Source organism: Pipistrellus hanaki, assembly GCF_964339955.1.
Source record: "Pipistrellus hanaki genome assembly, chromosome: 7".
Classification (NCBI taxonomy): domain Eukaryota; kingdom Metazoa; phylum Chordata; class Mammalia; order Chiroptera; family Vespertilionidae; genus Pipistrellus; species Pipistrellus hanaki.
In genome coordinates this window covers 15,267,156-15,290,385 of record NC_140509.1, presented here as the reverse complement: position 1 = coordinate 15,290,385, position 23,230 = coordinate 15,267,156, and the positions used below count along the sequence as shown (strand labels likewise).

General features: G+C 42.1%; 1 protein-coding gene across 5 annotated transcripts in view; it reads left to right on the top strand.

The window, feature by feature from the left end:
- ADGRF5 (adhesion G protein-coupled receptor F5) overlaps nucleotides 1-23,230 on the top strand; it is a 101,192-nt gene that overhangs the window by 72,363 nt on the left and 5,599 nt on the right. For 3 of the 5 annotated variants that reach the window (XM_084889824.1, XM_084889823.1, XM_084889825.1), the window contains exons 9-18: nucleotides 1,447-1,668; nucleotides 3,034-3,237; nucleotides 10,272-10,442; nucleotides 12,133-12,252; nucleotides 12,402-12,611; nucleotides 14,566-14,778; nucleotides 16,434-16,592; nucleotides 17,427-17,635; nucleotides 19,591-19,770; nucleotides 21,568-22,959. In XM_084889824.1, coding sequence (XP_084745950.1) covers nucleotides 1,447-1,668; nucleotides 3,034-3,237; nucleotides 10,272-10,442; nucleotides 12,133-12,252; nucleotides 12,402-12,611; nucleotides 14,566-14,778; nucleotides 16,434-16,592; nucleotides 17,427-17,635; nucleotides 19,591-19,770; nucleotides 21,568-22,959 — 3,080 coding nt within the window. The remainder of the gene's footprint in view (nucleotides 1-1,446; nucleotides 1,669-3,033; nucleotides 3,238-10,271; nucleotides 10,443-12,132; nucleotides 12,253-12,401; nucleotides 12,612-14,565; nucleotides 14,779-16,433; nucleotides 16,593-17,426; nucleotides 17,636-19,590; nucleotides 19,771-21,567; nucleotides 22,960-23,230) is intronic. The other 2 variants (XM_084889827.1, XM_084889826.1) reach the window with 1 other exon arrangement.

Sequence of the window (23,230 nt, the reverse complement as noted above, 5' to 3'; positions counted from 1 at the left end):
GAATGGGAGTCTGTGATGTACTCAGCCTTAGACCACGAAACATGAACTTATGTTTTGTGCCATTCCATGGGGCGCAGACACTGCCCTGCTCTCCGTAGTATTGGTGGTGTCTACCCAGACTACAAATATCAAAAAATTCAAGTGACTGTGTGCTTTTAGAAAATTATATTTGAGGGACAGGGGAGAGGAAAAGAACAGGAAAGAAAAATGCTGAGTGAATGAGCTGGTATCAGGAACCTGTTTTTAAATCTGTCTTTATGAACCACAAAAAGTTTTTGGCAATCTTTAGAACAGTGCCATTGGTTTTGTCACTATATAAACCCTCTGGTGATCCTCAATTAATCAGCGGGGTCCCTTAACTAGATATCTCTTTATTTAATTACTTCCAATAAATTTATGATCAGTTCTATACAACCATATGATCCTGGCAGTTTTACTAGTCATAGTTATTAGCAACAATAGTAATGAAAATAGGGCACTATTATTGTATATTTTTTTATGAAAAGCCTGGTGTGTTCCACATATTTCATCTTCACATATTCCCTGAGGCAAATACCATATTACTATCTTCATTGTACAGGTGAGGAAATGGAGGCTTAGAGAGGGCAAATAATTTGCTCCAGGACATATAGCAAGTAACACAAGAGTGTGTGACTTCAAAGCTAGTCCACTGTGTTAATTATTTATAAATTGCGCTGATTCCTAATGGAATGTGCTTTTTAAAAATCTTAAACCTAAATAGGAACCTAAAAAAAAAAAAAGGTAAGAAACATTTAGATATTTTGACATTTTGATCAGAACCTCAGACCACCCGAAATGAATTGTATGGTGTTTGAGTTCCATGTTTACAGTGTGCCGAAGTCTGGTCTGAGCAGGAAGCCCACACACAAGAGGCTCAGAGTGCCTCCTTACCCAGCTCCTCCCATCCCTCCCACATGGACCGCAGGAAGGACATGCACAAGACACAGCTTAGAGGGAGAACTGCCTGTTGTGTAAAATCACCACCTTAGAAGGACACACAAAAATAACAAATTGTATGTTTCTATCCAGGGGATTACTTCATGCACTGGTTCTCCAGAGTTTTACTGTGAAAACAATAACAATAGCAACTATTCCCCTAAGTCACCTCCCAATTTTCTGCTAGACTATTTGAAATATTAAAAATATACTTGGGATCCCCATTACTGCCACGGGGCACTCTTAAGTGTGCACAGACCCCACACTGGAGGTCATGTCCCTAGTATACAAAACTGGCGGGCTCTCACTCGTTGGGCCTCAGGTAACAGCTGCCCAGGGATGGAGGGAGGAGGACGTGTTGCCAGATGAGATGCTGTAGCGACCTCCTGAGACCCTGTGGAGTGGCGTCTGGTGAGTAGTAGTAGTTGCCTCTATTTGCTTTGGAACCCTACTAATTCTTTTTTTTTTTTTTTTTTTTTGCATTTCCAGATGAAACCAGATTCTCTGTCACACCAGAAATCATCTTTGAAGGGGATACGGTAACTCTGGTGTGTGAAACCGACATTCCGTCCTCCAACGTGTCCTGGCACCACGTGGGGAAGCACTCTGACATCCAAAATGGCAGCCGGTTCTGGGTGTACACCACCGTGCTCAACAACCTGACCTCCGTGTCACGCCTCACCATATTCAACATCACTCTGGGGGACGCGGGTAGGTGTCTGCCCAGTAACCCACTGGTGGGAGGGAAGGGATGAAGGGCTCAGGGAGAACAGACGTGTAGAGAGCATCTCATCTCCAAAAAGGAGTCACCAGGCTCCACTTTTCCAAATTGAAAATCAAGCCCATGGCATTTCAAGCCAAGCAAATTAGTCTTGGGAGACAAATACAGTTTTCCATGTTTACTGAAGCTTAGGAGTTTGGAACCTAACACAAAAAACAGACTTATGCTCTTAATTTTTTAAAATTTAAAACAGCTCTGTTGAGGTAGAATCAACATGTAATAACTGTGCATATTTAAAGTGAACAATTTAATAAGTTTTGATTTATGTGTACCACTGAAACTATCATCCTAATAAGGAGAGTACACATTTCCATCGCCTCCCCTCAAAATTTCCTTGTCTTCCATTGCAATCCTTTCTATCTGCCCCTCCTTGCCCCTTTCCCCAGCAACCTCAGAGCACAAGTCTTTTTATTTTATTTTATTGATTTTTTACAGAGAGGAAGGGAGAGGGAGAGAAAGTCAGAAACATCGATCAGCTGCCTCCTACACACCCCCTACTGGGGATGTGCCCACAACCAAGTTACATGCCCTTGACTGGAATTGAACCTGGGACCCCTCAGTCAGCAGGCTGACACTCTTTTTTTTAAAAAAAATATTTTATTGATTTTGTGCAGAGAGGAAGGGAGAGAGATAGAGAGCTAGAAACATCGATGAGAGTCATCGAACAGCTGCCTCCTGCACACCCCCTACTGGGGATATGCCCGCAACCAAGGCACATGCCCTTGACCGGAATCGAACCCGGGACCCTTCAGTCCCCAAGCCGACGCTCTATCCACTGAACCAAACCGGTCTCGGCAGCAGGCTGACACTCTTTCCACTGAGTCAAACTGTAGGGCTCAGAGTACAAGTCTTAAACATGACATTCTATAATTGAGTAAGTCCAGGAGAGTCCAGAGGCTAACAGGGGATCATTTTCTGTAAATAAAGTTGGGGTGCATTCACCTAGGTCCTATCACATCTTTGTGGATTCTGATTTTGCCAGAGTTCAGCAGAATGCCAGAATTATCCAGTTTTCTAGTTCTCCAAAGCTTTCCAGCTTTTTCCTTCCCACCTCTGTCACCCCCACACTTTTTACCTACTAGTAACAAGTGTGAGATGGCCTTGTGGCATCAGAAGTACCTTCATTGGCCTTCACATTTCCTGAATGTTTCTTCAGGGCTGTTAGACCAAGTATCACATGCGTTTGAAAATGATGTTTCTCAAAGCACTGTCATGACACATGCCACGAGGCTGTCATTCTAAGTATCAATAGTAATCAACTCCTAGTAACGAATGCTTCCGTGTGTTCCATGCAGGCGAATATATTTGCAAACTGACCATAGATATTTTTGAATATGAGTCCAGAAAAAAGATTAATGTGACCCCCATCGAAATCTTTATCCATGGTGACATGGAGGTGACGTGTGACAACAGCCCCGTGTCTCTGAACTGCTGCAGTGAGATCAATGTGAACTGGAGTAGCGTGGAATGGAAGCAGGAAGGGGAGATAACCATTCCAGGTAAGAATGTCGGATGCCCTTTCGTGGCCAAGGAAATATGGGCATGCCGTGGGTGGGAAATGCCCGATGGTTTTTTCTTTCTAGACTTCAGACTGTGAAAAATACTAGGTTTGATGCCAGCTCCCGCTTAGCCATTCTAAAACAAAATTCCAAAAATGTATGCATATATGTGTCATGCTTGAATCATCAAGGCCCTGGGATTCAAGAGGGAGTGACATGATGACTTAGGTCTATGGAGGCTGCTGCCTATGGAAAAGCCTTTCCATCTTCAGCACAGAGCAAGGGTGAGGTCAGCACCTTTGCTTCGGAGTCTGACCCGGAACTTCTCATTTCCATGTCTCTTCTCACTTCTCTGCCTTTGTATCCACAGTTTCTCCCATGTTATCCAATTCTGTGTCTCTGGTTTGTTTGTTTTTGTTTTTTATCTCCCTGTGTAGACCTATTTACCTCTCAGTTGTCTCATGTCCATTTCTGATCCATTTGCTTTCATTTTAGATCTGAGATCTAACTGATGTTCCCCACCCCCCAGTTTACACTGCTGAATGACAATGCTACTACTAATAAATTAAAATAGCAAAACTAACTCTGTTTGCGCCATAACAGTTTGTGATAAACCAATTAAAGCAACAACAACAAACATGTTATTACTTCTAAGCACATTTTAAACTTCACCACAAGTTGAAAGCTGGAGGTTTTTTTTCCATCCAGTTTTCAAAAAGAAATTGGAGTCCAAATTAAATGACTTAATCACAGTTGTCACAATAGAAAAAGGCAAAGGATTGGGACTCACTTCTAGCCTCCTGTCACAAGACCGGTGTTTATCTGGGCCAAACTCTCTCCCCAGGCCTGGGGGGCCAGCACTGGGGCGAGTTGACCTGGCAGTTTGCACAGAGGCAGAGATTGCCTTCTGCCTAAAGCCCTCATATAACAATACCCAATCCTCCCCTTTGCAAATGACAGCATTAAGAGTCCATACTCACCCTAAAAAATCATTGAGTAAAGTGTGGCTTCCCTCATGAAATACATTCGTGATGGTGGAGACTTTATTTTATAAAGCCTTTGCTATCCCTACCCGACTATACTAAATTATGAGATATAAAATAACCATCGATTGGCACGCACCTCTTCCTGAGCACACCTCTTATGTAAAACCCATCTCAGCTGGTGTTTGTATTTGACTTTAAAGCCCCCAGAAGAATGGGAAAGGCATCTGGTAAGTGCTGAAATGTTGACACTGGTATGCTTAGTCACTTCCTTGCTTGTTAAGGAAGAGGAGGTGTGGGCATCCTGAAGGAACCGCCAGCTGGGAGAAAGCGCATGAGCTTTCCAGGATGAGAGGTGAAAAGCGTCGCCCTCTGGCAGACCAGCCAGGAAATCTGCGGTGCAGATGCTCAGAGACCTCTTCGTGGCCACCACTTCTTCAGACAGTCCCCATGCCCAGTGCGGGCTCAGCCGGCCTCAGAACAATGGGTTTCCTGTCACAGGGCTGGCCGCCTGGGGAACTGCAGAAATCAGTTCTCTGATGAGTTTAGCCTCTGCTCTGGGTACCTTGCCCTTCCTCCTCCACCCCTCTCTGCAGCAATTTTGCTCCAAGTTCTACAGGTGATTCAGAAGCCATTTTTCCAGGCCAGTAAGAAACAATCTGGCTGACTAATTTCATTCTGAACATTTGGAACAGAATGTGTTACCTCGTCTCAGAAACACACAGTGTTATTTTCAAAACACTCTAGCAAGGGATAAGACAGAAAGAAGTAATCAGCAAAGGTAGGGTTTCTAGCTTTATGGGGAGAGGGTCTGTTGAATAGGGAGAGATTTCTGTAGTTTTTCAAATCAACAGACACCAACTATGATATTAATAATAATGATAGAGAAGTCATACAGTAGCCCCCCTTTCTCCAAGGGTATACGTCCTAAGACCCCCCCATGGATGCCTGAAACTATGGATAGTACCAAACCCTAGATGTACTGTTTTTCCTTGACATACATATTTACGATAAAGTTTGATTTATAAATTAGGCACAGTAGATTTACAATAATAACTAACAATAGAACAATTATAATACATCGTAATAAAAATTATATAAATATGGTCTTTTTCTCTAAATATTTAATTGTATTATTACATACAGCATGCATAAGATTTCATCATGCTACTGAGAATGACGTGCAATAAAAATTTATGAATTGTTTACTTCTGGATTTTTCCAAAATATTTCTTAATATTTTCAGGCCATGGTTGACTGCAGATAACTGAAATAACAGAAAACAAACTACAGATAAGGAGGGACTACTGTAGTATTAATACTGCTGCTAGTAGTAGTAATAGCAGAGGTAAAAAATAGTTATTATTAGCGTGGCTTCCCATTTTTCTATATCCAACACTAGCTTTGACTGTGTAGGAATGTATTGACAAGTTGGGGAATTGAAGGGCAGCAGAGTTGATAGTGTTACCATAGCTCTTCTTAGGTAGCATGATGGTAAAAAATAGTGAAGTCTAATTCCCTTTGCCCACAAGCTAGAATGGTTCCCAAATGAGTTCATAAACTTCTTCTTGGCCTTGCCTACCCTATTTCCTGGCTCCTCTCATGCAGATTACTCATAAAGCAATTGAATCTTTACTAGAGGGTGTCAGCCCCTTCTTGGCTGACTGGCAGACTTGTGACAGCAGGGAGCTCTATCCACTGAGCCAAACAGGTCAGGGCAACAAATACAATTTTAAATAGTGACTCCTCTTCTTGAAGGAATGCCCACCAAACTGGATTTTTAAAAAAGAAAAAGAAAGAACTTGTGTCAAGTCTTCAATCCTGGAATAATTAGCCCACACCCTGTGCTTTTCAGTAGGACAGTGACTGGTCTCGGGAAGCAGTGATCCCAGTTCAGTCACGTGCCCTTGTCCTGCTGCAGGGCAAGTGGGGGCCCCTTGTGGACTCCCAGGCTTTTGTCCATTTAATAGTGGTAATGGTACCTACTTTACAAGAGAGGAGAAACACTGAGATGATCAATGTAAAAATTTAAAATAGACCTGAAGTCTGCCACAGTAGGTATTTTCTGATCATGACAATAGCTTTAAAAACCAGCCCCTCACTTTTCTTCAGTGTGGTTGGTGGGCAATTTTCATTGAATATGATCTAATCTCGAGCAGTGAATTTGTAATTGCATACCATCTCTTCTCCAGAAAGCACAATACCAACTCATCAGCTGCACTCAGTACCCTCCAGGCAGGATCCGGAGGTGCATAGCCCAGGGTGTTGTATGAAATACAATGGGAACGCTGCCAGTTCAGAGTTCCCACCTTTGTTTTCTGAGTTTGCCATCTCTCTCTCTGGAGCCTTATCTCCACTCTTTCCCTACAGGGTTCAGCCTCACAGGACTTCTGGTTTTTCCCGAGCAAGACCAGCATGCTGCTGCTTCTGTGCTTTGGCTTCCACCTGTAATGTCTGATTTAACTGTAGAATATTTTCTTGAAGCAAAATCTGTGTGTTTGTCTAACTTGGGGTCTCCCCACCTCAGCACTAGTGACATTTTGGGTCAAAGCATTCTCAGCTGAGAGTATCTGTCCTGTACATTGAAGGGTGTTTAAATACACACTAGATGCCAGGAGAACACCCCAGTTGTGACAGCCAAAAATGTCCCCTAATATTGTCAAGTGTCCCTCCAAAAAGGCAAAATCACCCCTGGTTGAAACCAAATGTCTAATGCATAAAGCAGACCTGAATGGAGCTGCTTGAGTTAGAGAAAGGGTTGGCAGAGGAGGATGCTAGAGGCCACATGGCTTATTATCCCCAACTCAGCCCCAACGCCTACAGCAGGTTCACAGAACACCAGGTTTCCCAAAGAGTACTGACTCCTACACACCTCCAACCCACCCTCACTGCACACACCAGAACACCACAGCCACCATTTCCATCCATGTCTTTCAAGGCCTAAAGAAAATCTTCCCGCTCCTCTGAAATCTTCCAAATAAAACTTCCCTCCTTTAATCTTCATACTGTAATTACTTCTCTCTTATGAAACCTATCTACTGGATGTTATAATTATTTCTGTACATATCTTTATATGCCCCATAGTTCATAGCTCATTTTCTTGCACAGTAGTTTGGTGAGAAAGCTGGGCTTGAAGGATGAGTAAGAGTCAACAGGAGGAGGGAAGGACAATATTACAGGTGTGAACACACAGGGTATGAAGCCACAGGCATGTTGAAGGCCTTGACCTACTTTTTAAGAAAGTGATGTAGAATCAGATAAAGAGTGCAGAGGCAGATTGAAAGCATGTGTGAATAAACACATATATCACAAGATAAGAATATTTTAGTTTGTAAGATTTAAAGGTAAAAGGAGAGAAGTCAGATGATAGGGGCTGAACTGTAGAAAAATAAAATTTAAAAACTAAAAATAAATTTTGAGGTAGTGTAGCCAATAGATTGAAGGACCAAATAACCAAAAATAAAGATACACTTACAACAGCATGCAATTGGCAGATAACTGATAATGGGGCCCAGGATAGTGACCATGAGTTGGAGTGGATAAGACAGTTATGAGATGATTTAGAAGTACAACTAATTTTTTTTTTTTTTACAACTGGTTGGAAGTAGAATATGAGAAAATTCAAGCAATTAAAAATAACCTTAAGATTTTTAATTTTGTGAACTGCCATTGGCAAAGAAAAGACACATGAGAAGATATACAGGCTTTGTCTGGGGAGGAGAAAGATGAGTTCCAGTTGGACACGTTGAATTGGATATACTTCAAATATCCAATTGACACTTGGGAATTCACTTCTAGAGGTTCCAACAGGAGTGTTTTTCTCTCTTTTAAAATATGTTTAAATTGATTTTTTAGAGAGAGAGGCAGGGAGAGGGAGAGAAAAACATCAATGTGAGAGCAGAATACCAATTGACTGCCTCCTGCACACAACCTACTGGGGATCAGGCTGACGATCCGGATATGTATCCTGACTTGGAATCAGACTAACAACTCTTCGGTGCACGGGAAGACACTCAACCAACTGAGCCACACTGGCCAGGCTAAGAGTGTTTCTCTTAGAGCTAGAGTGGAGAGTCATCCAAATATAGGAAATAATAGGAGCCAAGGTGTGAGTGACGTTCCCCGGTGAAACAGCAGAGATAAAGATAAGAAAGGGTCAATATCAGAGTGCTTGGGCAAGGCCAATATCCTTGTAAACACCAAGATTTACAAAGGAAACAAAGGCAAGGAGCCTGGGAAGGAAACCCAGAAGGAGGGATGAAGAGAGAAGAGAAGCAAGAGAGGCTGTGGAATTGAGTAGCCACATCACAGAGAAGGTGGTCAGCAGAATGAGTAGCATGAAAAGAAGCCACTGAGTGTGGGAAAGAGGAAATCACAGGGGGCCTTACAGGAGCACTTTAAGTGGAGAATAAGGGAAATCACCGTGGTTTGATAAAAAGTAGGAGTTGGATGCTAAAGGTGGCAAATACCTTGTGGGTACGAAGAGGGAATGAAAATGCAGTAATAGCCAGAGAAGCGTCTAGATTAGGAAAGTTATTTTAGAAAGGGAAGACAAGAGCTGGTGCTTAGCATGAAAAGAGCCCAAAGAAAGATTAAAGACATAAGGAAAAGGAGAGTTAAAGGATGGCATAGGGCCTGGGGGAATTGGAAGACACTGATTTGCACAAAAGAAATGGAAGGGTGAGCCATAGAGAGAAGTAGGGACACTTGTACCTGTGAGCTAGGAGGTAATTTAGTCAAGTGGGTGAAGAGGTCAATTTTGTATTTTGAACAACCATGTGGGAGACGGGAGCAAAGCTGGTTACATATCAATCAAAGTATTTCAAATACCACTGATTACCCAGCCTGGGCTGAACAAGATGCATGTATGCTGGAGCTAATCAGAAGGTTTATTCTTTTTCTTTAATTTTTGGAGGATTGACAGTGTTTGAAGGATGCTTTAGGAGTTCATGACAGTAGGTAATGTCAGAAGAGGAAGAGGGTGGAATAGAAAATATTCACCAGGAAGGTTACAGAGCCATAGGCAAGAAGTAAAGAGGGCTTGGAGGGCATAGCATCTGGGAATGAAAATCAGGTATTGAAGAGGACCTATTTTGAAGGGGAAATAGCTGCTAAGCTGAGAAAGCATGAAGTTAAAGCTTCCAATAAAGCATCTAGACTAATAAGGTGGAAAAAACTATGAAAATGTTTCTCAAAAGAGATGAACATCAACTGTTCCAGTCTTGTTTCTTTCTCCTTTCAATAATAATAATAATAATAATAATAATAATAATAATAATAATAACAGTCTAAATAACCTGATTTTTTCTTTCCAGTGGAAATCATGTTCAAAGACCTTAATTCTCTTTATTTTTCACATTCTAATGACTGTCACTAACGGGGCAGGCCCCAGTCAGGCACCAGTCTAAATGTGTGTGTGTTTTTTTATTTAAATACTTTATTGTTTAAAGTATTAATGAGTCTCCTTTTTCCTCCATTGACCTCTCCTCGGCCTGCTTCCACCTCCAGCACATGCCCTCACCCCCCTTCTGTCTGTGTCCATTGGTTATGCTCATCTACATACATACAAGTCCTTTGGTTGATCTCTTACATCCTCACCCCCCAATCTTCCCTCATAGGTTGGACAGTCTGTTTGATGCTTCTATGTCTCTGGTTCTATTTTTGTTCATCAGTTTATGTTGTTCATTATATTCCACAAATGAGTGAGATCAAGTGTTTTTTATATTAACTTCATTGTACCTAACTGCAATCCTGATCTGTGGTCATTATTATTTCTCCTTAGTTTACATTTGGAGAACCTGAGGCACAGAGCAGTGTCTTGACTTTCTCAACAATGCCCTGCCAGTAATTGCTTGAGGTTGGGATCTGTAGCCAGGCAACCTGGTTCCCAAATCTACAGGTCTAACCACTACACATCCCTGTCACCTCTCAACTCAAAGAGAAAAAAACCTAACTTAATGAATAACTCTTTTTCACTGACTCGACCTCCCTGCTACTGACTCAGAGAGTCAGCCAACTGTGACAACAAAAGAACTGCTTGTGTCATTGCAGGGAACTCTGAAGCAGACTCAGGTTCCAGCTGCAGCAGGTACACCCTCAGGGCCGATGGGAGTCAGTGTCCCAGCGGGTCCGCCGGGAGGAAAGTCATCTACACGTGTGAGTTCACCAGCTTCCACGGAGCCCGAGGCAGTAAGAGCATAGAAGTGACATTCACATCTGTAGGTAAGGACTCTTACTAGCATTTCACCTCAAACCCAGGGCTGCCAATCAACTGAGAATATCCATGATCCATAAAGCAGGGCCTTCCCTCCCTGGTGGTGGGAGTGCGGTTGGGGCAGAATGACGAACAGGAGAGGATTTCCCTCTGTGTCATTTCAATTCACACGAAATCTTTAGCATAGGGAAGGGTAGGGGGTGCTGCTGGCTGCAGAGAGGGAACAGCATGCCCTGTGCCGGTGCAGAAAGTGGACCAGGAACTAGTTTCACACTTAGATTAGTCCCATTTAATCTTGAGTTTACAATGCGTCTAATGCCACTAGTTCCTGCCTTTCCCTTCCATAGTTTCATCCTCCCTCTCTTGAATTCTCCTTCCCTTAGCCTGGCTCATTCCCCATTGCCTTTCCCTCCCTTGACACCTAATCTAGGATGCATGCTTCAGAAAGCTTAACAACCTGATACTTTGAGGGTATTTTATAGTTGTAACAATTTCTTTTCAAAATTTCAATTAATCCAACTTATTTAGGCCCCTTCAAAATATAATTTCTTCTCCTCATAACTTCAGCCCTATCGGCACTAAGAGGGCAGTCCAACTTGTTTTTCCACTCATCTTAGAAAAACGAACTATGGAGCTAAGTCATGAACAAGTTGGAGGAAGGACTTATATATCAATGGACTTGTTACTCTTGTTCACATTTCCTTTTATTATGACCTAGCGTTTTTACAAAGAGAGAGGTTCTGTTTATTTGAAAACATGATTGACAGGGGTGTATGGGTCTTTTGAACTAACTGTCTGTCGTGAGCTCACTGGTACATGGCACGTCTTCACGCTGGGCCTGTGTCCTTAGGTGAGCTTTGGTTGTCTCAGGGACATGGTTAGCCTCAGCTGAAAACCACGGGCCTGGTATTTGGACCTCATCTGAGGATCAAGAATGGGATTCACAGGTCCAGGGGCCTTTGCCTTTTCTGTCTCGCAGGAGCCACTCCCCCTCAGAAAGCTATTCTGAGGTCACTGCAGCCAGGGAGGCACCGCCAGGGACACTTGAATCCCAGCTTCTAAAGGGGACTATGGAGACCCCTGGTTTTTATGATATGACTGAGGATAAGATTATACACCAGTTGGAAGAGCAGGCAGCCTCCGTGAGCTCCAGGCACGAACTGTTCATCTAAAGAAGACAGACATGAATGGCATTTTGAAATGTCAACTGTGTAAAAGAATTGCTCCAAGAGCCAGAGGCAAAACTAGTGGGAAGTGTTTATATTTGTAAAGGTCTTGTTAACATCCTCGGTGAATAACTCCTCATGAACCTATGAGGACATTCTCAGAAAGAGGAGTAAATGTGAAGATTTATGGTTAGACTGCCTGTATGGCCCCATTAGCCAGAGACAGTCCAGGGATTCCCTTACGCTACTTAACATGTAGCTTCAGAAATTGCTTCTGCTTAGTATGTAGACTAAGTGGTAGGTCTAGGGGTGAAGTGCTGGGGATGCAAAGACACAGAAGAGAGTCCTGTTCTTGCAGGTCTCGCATTTTTATAGAGGACAAATATAGAAAGGAAGAAATTGAAATACAATATGGTGTAACTCAGACACCTGGTGTCCCTTGAGGTGTCGTGGAAGAGGTTGGAGGGGAGCTCGGGTTAAGTTAACATCGCTAAGTGCTAAGTTTGCAACCTTTTGCCCTGCTGATCATCAGGACATACATCCAGCCACAAAGGGGAAGTGCACGAGCACCTAAGGCATGTGATGGAAATGAGTACAGTTCAGAGCACCACCGGGATCAGCCTAGAAACACATAAAGCCCAGGAGCAGCAAGGTACCAATCCCGCATTGACACAGTAGCCAGGACGGTCCATGCTTCCTGTCTCTATCTTAAATTTAACTCGTGTGTTGATGTCACCAGAAAGACTAAACATTGTGCTTGTTGTCGGTTTTCTCTTGTCTGTTTTGTTTGTATTCTTTCAGCCAACTTAACAATAACCCCGGACCCAATTTCTGTTTCTGAGGGACAAAACTTTTCTATAAAGTGCATCAGTGATGTGAGTAACTATGATGAGGTGTATTGGAAAACTTCTGCTGGAATTAAAATATACCAAAGGTTTTACACTGCAAGGAGGTATCCTGATAGAGCGGAGTCAGTGCTGACTGTGAGGAGCTCCACGAGGGAATGGAACGGTGAGTGAAAAGCCAGAACTACTCTGCTGCCCTGAAAAACATGCTACAGTAGTTCCCATTCCCATTTCATGCAACAGCCCTTCTGGGAAAGATGTCATTATACCCATTTTACAGATATAGAGACTGAGGCTCAGAAAGGATCATAATTATGCCTAAGCCCCTATACCTTATGTTGTCAAGCTAGGACTGGGACTTGTCTCTCATTTTAGAGCCTGTGCTCTTGCCGTGAAGTTAAGAGGATTCTTATTAAAGGTACTTTTATCAAACTTTTGGCAGTGTTTCACCCAATTGTGGCTTCAAAATCTAGGAAAAGGACTTATAGGTCTGGATCCAAAGGAAGGAACATTTTTATTTCCTCTACTTCTCTGTACAATATTCATGCTGGAAAGATATGCAAATCTTTGGGTGAAAGAGAGAATTTGATTAAACTACTGTAATAAAAGCTGACATTTATTGAGCCCTTACTATGTGATAGACACTGTTCTAAGTGTTGAAGTGTATTAATTCACTAAAAACAATAAACTGAGAGATAATGCTATTATTATCCCCATTTTGCAGATGGAAAAGCTGAGGCTCAGTGAGGTTAACTAAATTGTCTAAGATTATGCATCTCATAAATAGCAGTGCCAGGGTGAAACTCTGGCTAGTGGCTAATTCTGAACCACTTCAGTCTGATGTCTTTCACTAATTATAAGGTTAATCAGCCTGGACTCTGTGAGTTCCCAGTCTTCTTCATTTTTTTCTATGAAGACCAGGAAACATTGTAGAAATAGTTATTGCTTGGTTGTAGTAAAACATCAGGAAATGAGAGTATTTCTCTTCTATGGTGAACTCACACGTAGTTCTGTCCAAATTGTTCTTTCCTTCTACAGGGGAATAGCTTAGGAGGAGCCATAGCTTTCCCAGTTACAGTCATTTATTAAACATTCTCATATTCAACTGCTAAAAAAAACCTAGTCTCACCTAACTCAACTACACTTTCATTTTAATGGAATTTAAATTTTCCTTCCCTCCCAACAGAATTGAAAGGAGTTTCTTCTTGATTTTTGTTCTGCCTGATTTCCCTCCAGTTAGTTGCTTTTCTGGCTTCTCTAAAGATGGGTAAAAGAGAAGAAATGTAAAATAAAAACTAAAATAAAATGAAGGGTCTTACTAAATTGTAGGTACTCTTTTTATCTTCCTGTTCTGTCCCCATGATAGGTGCTCAAATGGTGGCTCGTCCTCTGATGAGCCCTAATACTCAGTGGGAAAGGGTCCTTTCAAGAAACTCAATCCAAGTACTGTCCACAGTCCACTCTGCCACCAAAAACCAGGCATGCAGGCTACTCCTGCTGATGCCTCCCCTTTTACTCCAGCAAGGTCAGCCAGCATCTTACTTTTAGACTTTTTTTTTAGGTAAGAATGAGACATCAGACATTTAATTCCGGAGTACAGAGGCTGAGCTCTCCCAAGAAATCTCTCTCTCTCTCTCTCTCTCTCTCTCTCTCTCTCTCTCTCTCTCTCTCTGTCTTGTCATGGGCTCCTGGAAACTGAGGAGCCTACTCAGAGATGGAATGAAGGGGCATCACAGTATCACAGTGTTCCATCTGGGTAACAACTCTCTTCAAAGAACTTGCCACCCCAGCACACACCAAATTTCCCATTCATTCTCTGGTTAATGAAAGAGTCTTGGAGTAGGTATTGGGAACCTGTTTTGAAACCCGATTCCCCCAAACAGAGTGTATGGCTTTGGATAAGCCAATTAATTTTATTTGAAAGTAAGCAAATATTTAGGTGGCCCTCAGTTAGTCCTTCAAATACATAGAGCACTCAGGAGGAGAGTCTATCAAGCATTTCCTTACCCACTGTCCAGGAAAGCTTGGCAGGACAACTAAGCCTCTTCTTAATCTTCTCAGCAAACACCCCTTGGAACTGATGACTTAATTCCATCTCATTCTTGATTCCTTTCATCCAGGAACCTATCAGTGTGTATTTAGATATATGAATTCATTCAGTGTCGCCACCAAAGATGTCACTGTTCACCCGCTACCTCAAGAGCTGGACATCATGGTTGATCCTTTGGAAGCTTCAATCCCATGCACAGGTTCCCATCCCTTCATGTGCTGCGTGGAGGAGGATGAAGACTACAAAGTCACTTTCCAAGTGGACGCCCTGTCCTTTCCTGCTAGTAAGATGCCAGCTGCTGGGTTGTTAGGACATAGTATTTCCTACATGGGGAGTCCAATCGTTTACGTTTAAAGTAGACATGGGGATTGCTTCAGAGACCGAACATAACAGTGAATTCCAAAAGCCATTATTACCTCCTATTTTGATTTATTATTCTTGGTTTGTGGCAAAATCTCCAGGGTGGAGAGTCTATTTTTGGAGGGAGCCATTGAAGACAGTATTAAAGGACCTTCACAGGTCTTCTACCTCCTCAACATAGCTGACCAGACATTCTGATAGGCACTCCCTCCAAGCTATGAATCAACATACCATAAAAGCACCACAAATCCCCTTAAATGCACAGCTGAGCATGCAAAAAAGGAAGAGATAACCAAGTGCCAAACATAGAGAAAAACTAGAGGTAATGTTTTAGCTAAAGTGGGCTTCCTTGAGAGCATCTGCCAATATAAGAAACCCAGAAACGTGGCTTTGAAGGCCCTGGAGGCCATGAAAGGAAAGGTCTTCCTCCCTATGCAGTAGCTAAGGCACCTTAGCCCACCAGCACAATGCCAGGCCCTTAAAAGGCGATGTGTGCATTAAAAAAAATAAACTAGAAAAGCAAAATTCACCTGCCAGAGTTAAGAACTTAGCCTCGTCTCTAGGTGAGTAAAAACTTTTCCTGAGAATTATAACTGCTTTGCCCTCATTTGGTTTGAATTTATACTACCTATGTGGTCCAGGAACTCCAGACTGAAGAGGTGAAATGGTCCTTTGGTAGCACCCTATGGCACTTGGTAAAAAAATAAAATAAATAAAATCAAATAAATCAAATCCTCTCTAGTAGAATGTATCATCACTCAAGATCCCTCAGGATTCCTACAAATGAAGGTCCAGCAAATATGAACTCACACCCCCAAATGTCAAAACACAGACACCATCATGAGCAATTTATATTTACTCTTTCAAGAATTATTCTTGAAGACTTGCTCAATGCAAAACATTTAAGTAGGCCATGAAAAGGAGAAAACATAGTTAGGGTACATGCATTAATATGTAGATGAGCTCAGGTCATAAAAGGTAATGCATATAACATTAAATATCCAAATGAACAGTAGAGATCAAAAGAACACTGGAAGTTCAGAAAAGCAGGGACCAAGAGAATCTGGAAAGTTTAGAGAAGGTTGCATGGTGTCCATCTGGAATCAATCTGGACATTTAAACATTCTGTGTTTCACGTGTATATATCCAGTGCTCTCTCAGTGTGCCAAACACTGCACCAGACCCTGGGAGGGATGTGGAAAGAAAAATAAAACCAGCTACCTTCTCTTCAAGACCTCATGGTCTAATGGAGGAGACAGATCCATAAAAAGGCAGCTCTCAACCAACATGGTGAAGGCAAGACAGGATAAAGGCTCAGGACCTGCTGGGATTTATATAAGGCATTCTGAAAGGCATTCTACTTCTCCCAAACTGTATGGGCACAGAACAGTGAGGTTTGGCTGGCATGCATGGCATGCAAATGTGGGCTTGCTTACTTGTAGGCTGGAGGCATTTAAAAAAACACATTAAAAACCAATATGGCACATTCCCGGGGAAATGTTGCACAAGTCATTTTAACAAAATGTGTGCTTTGGAGATTCATGTTGTGACTTAATTCTTTCAATCATTCTGCCTTAGCAAAAGAAGTTCATGGAAAGCAAGTGTGTTACAAATTCAATTTCGTGGCAAAATCAATAGTTTCCTGGTGTCCAAAACATGTTGACGTGTTCTGTCACTTCACCAATGCCGCTAATAATTCAGTCCGGAGTCGGTCTATGAAGCTGAATCTAGTGCCTGGTGAGAGCATTTTCAATTATTTTAAAGTGTTATACTCATGGGCAGGAATTTACCGATTTATTCATTCCTTCATTCATCCATTCAATAATATATGTTGAGCATCTTCCTATGGCAAGCCTTAAGCTAAGCATGGGGGATTTAAAAAGAAATAAACCACATTTTCTAACCTCCATGCTTGGGGAGAGAGAGATGTGGTCAAGAATGTAAGTTCTAAACTAGACTGTGTGGTGGCCAGAAAAGGCTGCTTGGTAAGATAGGTGGGAAGGATGTGATTAAGAAAATCTTGCGGATGTAGTCATATTTCAGCTGAGTCTGGGAGGCTACCCATTGCAGAGGACAGATACGTGTCTGAATTCCAGCTGGAGAGGTTCTCATTTACTTGGGCTGTAGTGAGCCTGGACATTGGTATTTTCTGAGCTCTCCAGGTGATTTTAAGAGGCCAGAATTGAGAATCCCTTGGGTGAAGGCATTATATTCCTAAGGCGCCTAGAAATTTGAATATCTCTTATTAGGATGAGCCCCTATGAAGCTGTCATTATTTCCCATGGCTTTGGTAGTCCAGGTAGCAGAGAGACGTTTCCCGGGGACTGGAGGTAGGAAATAAATTCTGTTAGGAAAAGCAAGGGAAGATTAAACTCATATGTGTACAGAAAGCACTAAGAGGCCTTGGAAAGCCAGGGACAAAATAAAGACATTGGCTACCTCCAAAAAAATCACTGAAAGTAAAGGGAAAAATGAATTCAAACATCAAAATTCTACCTGGGCCAGACCCCATTTCCACTTTCTTTTCTCCTCCTTTCAGTTGTTCATTTTGTCTCCACGTTTCCAATGCAGGAGAGAGCATCACATGTCGAGATCCCATAATAGGTGTGGGGGAGCCTGGGAAAGTGATCCCGAAGCTCTGCCGGTTCTCGAACCTGTCCAGTAGCTCTGCTAGTCCTGTTGGAGGGATCAAGATCTACAAATGCGTGGGCTCCCGTTGGGAGGTGAAGAAAAGTGACTGCATCTCTGCCCCAATAAACAGTCTGCTCCAGTTGGCCAAGGTGATCCTCAAACCTTTAACTCTGAGCTCTTAGTGGGGTCATCTGTCTAGCTTATGTCTCAGCACTAAGGAAAATGGGCTTTGGGCTGGTTTGTGTTGCTCTCAAAACTACTTGTATTTGTTTCTTTAAAAAAAAAAAAAAAAAAAAAAAAAAAAAAGGATAAACCCAGAAGTGCTTACAAATTGTTTTAAATACAAATTTCAAGGAAACAAAATATGTGTCGTGCCTTAAAATCAGCTATATAGCTTTACCTTGTTTTCTCGGTACCTTTTATTCATTGCCTGCAAGGGATAGGTAGTATTATCCTCACTACCTGCTTTCCTTGAAATAATTTTTATAGTAAGCAAATAATCCTGGTGTTTTAAGAAAGAGGAGCAACATAAACAAGTAAAATTGACCATTGGGGGGGGAAAAAAAAGTTGGGCTTTATGCTTTTATAGGTCTGAGATTTTCTCAATCCTTAGAGGTAACCAGTAGTTACAGAAGAAGGGACTAGCCTGTCTCTCTTACCTAGAATAGAGGTTACTGTCACATGGTAAGGGAAAATTCCTTTCTTTCCATCAAAATAGATAAACACCACCTCATACTTAAGTCATTGAGAGTTAGAGACTGCCAAAATTCCATGAATTACGATTAATAAATACTGATGAGGCAACTAGTGGGGTTACAGCAGATGATGACATCTTTGGACAATTGGTTCCAAAATCCTCTCACTCTTAGAGGGAGAAATAAGAAAAAGAGGTGATATTGACTTATGTTTTATCTAATTTTATCTGTTTCTCCTCTTGTCTTATACCAAATTCATTAAAAATGCCTACTATGTATAAAACATTCTTATAGATGCTATCAGGGTGAAGAGGCCAAATGTGACTTGATAGATAATATGACAATAAATATATATTAATTTTGGTTAGGAGAATCAGGAAGTGCTGCTTGAAAAACTTGGCATCTGACTTGGCCCGTGATGGACAAAGCATTGGAGATATAAAGTATCCTAATTGAGAAAGATAGAAAGTATAATTTGAACTCAACATTGGGCCATGGTACCAATTCTAGATACCTGGATACATTGTCAATGGAAAAGTGGCATGCTGACCTATCATGTTCCATTGATTTATCCATTCAACATATACCATTGAAAACCTACTGTGTGCCAAGTTAGATGACTGTACTATGTTAGATATTATGGGATATGAGAAGAACAAAAAGAAATATAATTTATTTTTCACATTGTTACAGAGCTTATAATTTAATTGGAGACATTGAAATTAGAATACAAGATGACATTCATAGAGATATCACAAATGTAAAGTATACTAAGATGAATACTGATGCATTCAAAGGAATAAATTTCCATGTTGTAACACTCATCCAAGTTCTTCATAGAGTAGATCTGAGTTAATTCTTTAATTTTAAGTATAAGTTAGATAGAAAACACAAGTGTGATGATTGCAGATAGGGTGACAATATCGTTTATCATAGAGACCTGGACACTTTAGAAAATAAAAGAGGGTCTGTTAATAATTACATGGTTACAGAAGATATATGCCAGAACTATTGCAGGAAAATTGTGACAGTCACCCAACAGAGGAAATGATTATAAAAAGGAGAGCACAGCCAATGTGCTTCCATTCAGGCCATCTAAGTATCTGTTTTATTCAACTTTAATCTAGTTCTCTAACAATCACACCTGTTTTTCCTTCCCCCTTAATCAGTCATCAGGTTGACATAAGTTTTTCTATTCTCCTATGTGTGAGGTCTTATGTAATATCCCATTCTAAAGGGCACACACAATTTAAGAGAAAGTATGTTATTTTATGACATATACTCATGGGAATGGATAAAAAAGAAAATTATGAATAGGAAAGATTTTGTCATGGACGGATCAGCATGATTTGATGACCAAACTGATTGACAAGTGTTTTGTTGGTTTGTGTTGGCTTTTGTGTTGCCAGGCTTTGAGCAAGAGCCCCTCTCAGGACAAGAAGCTGCCTACATACCTGAAGGACCTTTCTGTCAGCACAGACAAGGTGGCACATGAAGTCAGCTCATTTCCGGGGAACCTGGGAGCAGTTGTTAACATCCTTGATTTGCTCTCAACAGTTCCAATCCAAATGAATTCAGAAATGATGAAGGTGAGTTTGTTTAAACCTTGCAGGAGTTTGGGGGTCTTGTCTTTTCACCCCTCAGGACTTGTGGTTAAGAAAGATAACACCTCTCCATTATAGCTTCTTCTCTGACATTTCCAGAGCAGTGTCCTAGTTATGAGAGTCACATAACATGCTCTGCTACCTATGGCTTTTAGGATAGCAGGGGTATTTCCTATATTCATTTTGGTACATTAGGAAGATTTCTTTAGTGAATCTCTTTAATATTTTCATTAAAACAGAATGAATTGTTATCTTCTTTCTAGGAATAGTAGGAATTAAAGGCTTTCAGCATATGATGCTCAAAGATCTAGCACTAAACTTTGAAGCAGTCAGGGTTCTGGGAGGAAAGAGAATTCACCTGCAAAAATGCTGATGAAGAGACTTGAATGAAAGATTGTTTTAAGACATAAAGCCAGGATTTAAAAAAAAAAAAAAAGGTGTGTGGGGGGGTGGTTTGAGATATTCAGGGACCAGCAACATTTAGAAGCCTTTACTACCCCTGGGACTAAAGGAGAAAGAGGAAACAGTGTACCCACAGCTGACTGAGAACTGAATCCCTGGAGGAGGGCTCACTCAGCAAAAGCTATAGTCTCGGAGGGACATAGCTATTGCCAAAGATGTGCTTAGATGGTGTGGATGGGGGAGTGGGGTACAGTGGGTAGTAGAAAAATCTATTTTAACTTTTTCCTTCTCCCACCATCCTGTCCGCTGCCAGTGCTTCCTACTGGCCAACTGGCAAGCAGTTTGGGTAATAAGAGTTTAAGGAGATTATACAGATTTCCTAGGGCTGCTGTTCCAAATTGCCACAAACTTGGGTGGCTTACAATGACAGAAATTTTTTCTTCCAGGGTTTTTAAGGGTAGAAGTCCAAACTCACAGTGTTTGCAGGGCCATGTCCTCTCCAAATGCTCTTGGGGAGGAGAGAGAGTCTTCCCTTGCCTCTTCCAGATTTAGTAGCACTATGCTATCTTTGGCTTGTGGCTCCCTCCTCCTAATCTCTGACTTGCTCTTCACAAAACCTTCTCTGCTCCATTTATCTTCTCCTTTTCTATCTCTTATATGGATAATTTTCATTGGATTTAGGGTTCACCTAGGTAATCCAGGATGATTTCCTATCAAGATCCTTATCTGAATTATATCTATGAAGACCCTTTCTCTAACTAAGGTCACATCCTATACACAGGGTCTGTGTATAGAACATGTCACTTTTGGGGCCACTAGCCGACTAACTATAGGGGGCTCATAGTTTCAGAGAACAAAAAGCAAAAGAGCGTAGAGAAATTACATTGAGAGAAGGCATACACGGAAAATGACAAGCCCAAGTTTACAAGAGAATCAAAATGTTTAGCAAAAACAGAAAGATGCTTTTGACAACAACAGCATTGCTCATTTGATGCTCAGCATTTGAGAGGGTCTTTTGTGACTACCTTGTGGGTGAAATACCAGCCATCAAAAAGCCTTTAGAAGCCTGAGGTTAAAGATAAAATAAATTAATTAATGAAGATCTCTGCTAGCCTACTAAATTGGCCTTAGGGAGTGGTTGAGGGTGGTTCTCACTGTCACTATTGCTGAATGCTTACGTCTCATTGGAGACCAACCCATCCTTTGCTAACTCCCTGCCATAGGAAGGGGGTTCCCAGGTCCCCAGAGCCTGTGATGCCTCCTTTTCCTCTTCTTGTTTCCTCTTACTCATACCCACTCCATCAGTTTCCAAAGATACTTTTTTCTCTTGTATAATTGAAATAATTTGTTTGATTTGATCCCATGTCATGTCAATTACAGGACGTTCTCTCTACACTCAATGTCATCCTTGACAAGCCCATCCTGAGTACGTGGAAGGTGTTACAACAGCAACAGACCAACCACAGCTCACAGCTACTAGATTCTGTGGAGAGATTTTCCCGAGCATTATGGTCAAAAGATAGCACAGTCTTGTCCATCTCCCACACTAATGTGCAGATGAGGGGCATGGTAATAAAATCTGGCTCTCCACAACCTTACGAACAGAAGTTCGTTTTCTCAGACTCTGGCCTCTGGGGCAATGTGGCTATTAACGAGCGCCACGTAGAGAATCTGCAGCCAGACACATCTATTGTCACCGTGGCTTTCCCAACTCTCAAAACCATCCTCGCCCAGGATACTCAGGGCAAGCATTCTGCAAACAGCTTAGTGATGACAACCACGGTCAGCCACAAAATAACAGCTCCATTCAGGATTTCAATGACTTTTAAGAACAACAACTTCTTAGGTGGGAAACCACAATGTGTCTTCTGGAACTTCAGCCTCGCCAACTATACAGGAGGGTGGGATAGCAGTGGGTGCTATATGGAAGTCGATGGGGACAGTGTCAACTGCACCTGTGACCACCTGACGTCATTCTCCATCCTCATGTCCCCTGACTCCCCAGACCCTGATTCTCTCCTGAAAGTACTGCTGGATATCATTTCCTACATTGGCTTGTGCTTTTCCATCCTGAGCTTAGCAGCCTGTCTAGTTGTGGAAGCTGTGGTATGGAAGTCTGTGACCAAGAATCGGACTTCCTATATGCGTCACATCTGCATAGTGAACATTGCAGCCTCCCTTCTGGTTGCTGACATCTGGTTCATTGTGGCCTCCACCATCCGGGACCATCACTACGTACTAAACGAGACAGCCTGTGTGGCTGCCACCTTCTTCATCCACTTCTTCTACCTCAGCGTCTTTTTCTGGATGCTGACTCTGGGCCTCATGCTCTTCTACCGCCTGGTTTTCATCCTGCATGATTCAAGCAAATCCATTCAGAAGACTATTGCATTTTCTCTCGGCTATGGATGCCCTCTTATCATCTCAGTCATCACAGTGGGTGCCACTCAGCCTAGGGAAGTCTACACGAGGAAGAATGCCTGTTGGCTCAACTGGGAGGACACCAAGGCTCTGCTGGCCTTTGTCATCCCAGCCCTGATCATCGTGGTGGTGAACATGACCATCACCGTTGTGGTCATCACCAAGATCCTGAGACCTTCCATTGGAGACAAGCCCAACAAGCAGGAGAAGAACAGCCTATTTCAGATCACCAAGAGCATTGGGGTCCTCACACCACTCTTGGGGCTCACCTGGGGTTTTGGCCTCGCCACTGTGTTCGAGGGAAGCAATGCTGTGTTCCATATTGTGTTTACCCTCCTCAATGCCTTCCAGGTAAGTTCTGAAGTGCCAGTCTCGCAGGAAGTATCTAGGCAGGTGGGACAAGTTAATGACAGAAACACAAACAGAAGTGGGAATGGGGAAGGATTTTAGTTCATAGGAGGACCTAGCCCTAAAGAGCAGCAATCACAAGAACTCAATAAGGTAGAAAGGACACGTTCCTCTGTTCCCATGGAACCTCATACCTCTTATCACCTGAATTATAATTGAGTTGCACATGTGACTCTCTTCGAAATGACCTGGTAGTACAAGTAGGAGGAGAGTC